Here is a 1,160-nt window from a genome sequence, read left to right as displayed (position 1 = left end):
AGAGAGAGACAGAGCGAGAGAGAGACAGAGAGAGTGTGTGTGACTAGATAGAGTTATTAAAAAAAGGGGGGACACCAGCAAATAGCATACTCCAACCACGAAGAGGTTGAATATAATACATCCCATATAAACATCCTTTGTGTGATTGTCTGTAAGTAAAAAAATAAAAATCTGTACTTCTCCCATCAGATCAAGACTGAGTTTCACACGCTGCTTAAGTGTTTACTGAGCACCAACCATGAGCCAGGCATTCATTACACGGTTGTCTGCCCTCTGTTGTTTTTCCAGCAGGGTAAGAATGGTGATTTTCCCACTGCAATGTTTTGTGGCACCAGGTAGAGTTGTGGTCCTCTGAAGAAGGGAGAAGACATGAGACAGCACTTCTAGGAAGACACACAGAAAAGAAAGGACTGCTCACCACTGAAGGGATCTTCAGGAAAGCGCTGCTTTCAGGGTCACAAAGAGACAGCACATCTGGAGTTCAGACCTTCCTATCTCCAGAGTCATACGATAGACTGTTTCAAGTACACAGCAGAGCCCTGACATCAGGTTTGTCTCAGCAGCTGCCAGTGACACCATGGTCAGTGACAGAAGCAGGGCTATGTAGACTGCAGACCAGTGACAACATGCAGAAGGAAAGGGGAAGAGATAGGCCATAAAGATGAGAGAGGGAGTTCTAGCTGAGGAGCTGCCCAGAGACATGAGGGGCATGGGCTACATGAAGCAGCCTCCTTGTGTTTCAGAAGCCAGTGTGAACAGAGGACCTTGCCCTAGAGTCTCCTCTGTTACTGTACTGTTTACCTTGGAGACTTTGAAAGGCATCTCCTGGGTGTCCTCTTTGTCAAACTGTTTCTCCCAGTTCCCTTTAAAGTAGATGGCATTTACAAGGACCAGCACAGTGTCTGAATTCACCGCACCTGGAGACAGCAGCTCTTGGATTTTATCTGAAAGAAAGAATTAAAAAAAAAAAAAAAGGAGTTAAAAAGACACGGTAGTTGGTTGAGAATGGCTTCCATCAGCTCATATATTTGAATGCTTGGTTCCCAGTTAATGGAATCATTTGGAAAGGATTAGAAGGTTTGGCCTTGTTGGGGAAGGTATGTTGTTGGGGTGGTCTTTCAGATTTCAAAAGCCCACAGCAGGCCCAGTTTCTCTCTCTG

General features: G+C 45.3%; 2 protein-coding genes across 2 annotated transcripts in view; one reads left to right on the top strand and one right to left on the bottom strand.

Annotated features, from left to right (window-relative positions):
• The window catches only part of LOC101998143 (serpin B6), a 103,682-nt gene that overhangs the window by 54,751 nt on the left and 47,771 nt on the right, over positions 1-1,160 (top strand). The gene's annotated exons all lie outside the window — the stretch shown is intronic.
• Positions 223-1,160, bottom strand: part of LOC101985248 (serpin B6-like) — an 11,823-nt gene continuing 10,885 nt past the window's right edge. The window contains exons 5-6 of the mRNA XM_026783094.1: positions 802-944; positions 223-351 (exon numbers count right to left, since the gene is read on the bottom strand). Coding sequence (XP_026638895.1) covers positions 223-351; positions 802-944 — 272 coding nt within the window. The remainder of the gene's footprint in view (positions 352-801; positions 945-1,160) is intronic.

This window comes from Microtus ochrogaster, chromosome 16 (genome assembly GCF_000317375.1).
Source record: "Microtus ochrogaster isolate Prairie Vole_2 chromosome 16, MicOch1.0, whole genome shotgun sequence".
Lineage (NCBI taxonomy): Eukaryota > Metazoa > Chordata > Mammalia > Rodentia > Cricetidae > Microtus > Microtus ochrogaster.
Note: the sequence above shows the minus strand (reverse complement) of the source record. Positions and strands in the feature narration are given on the sequence as shown.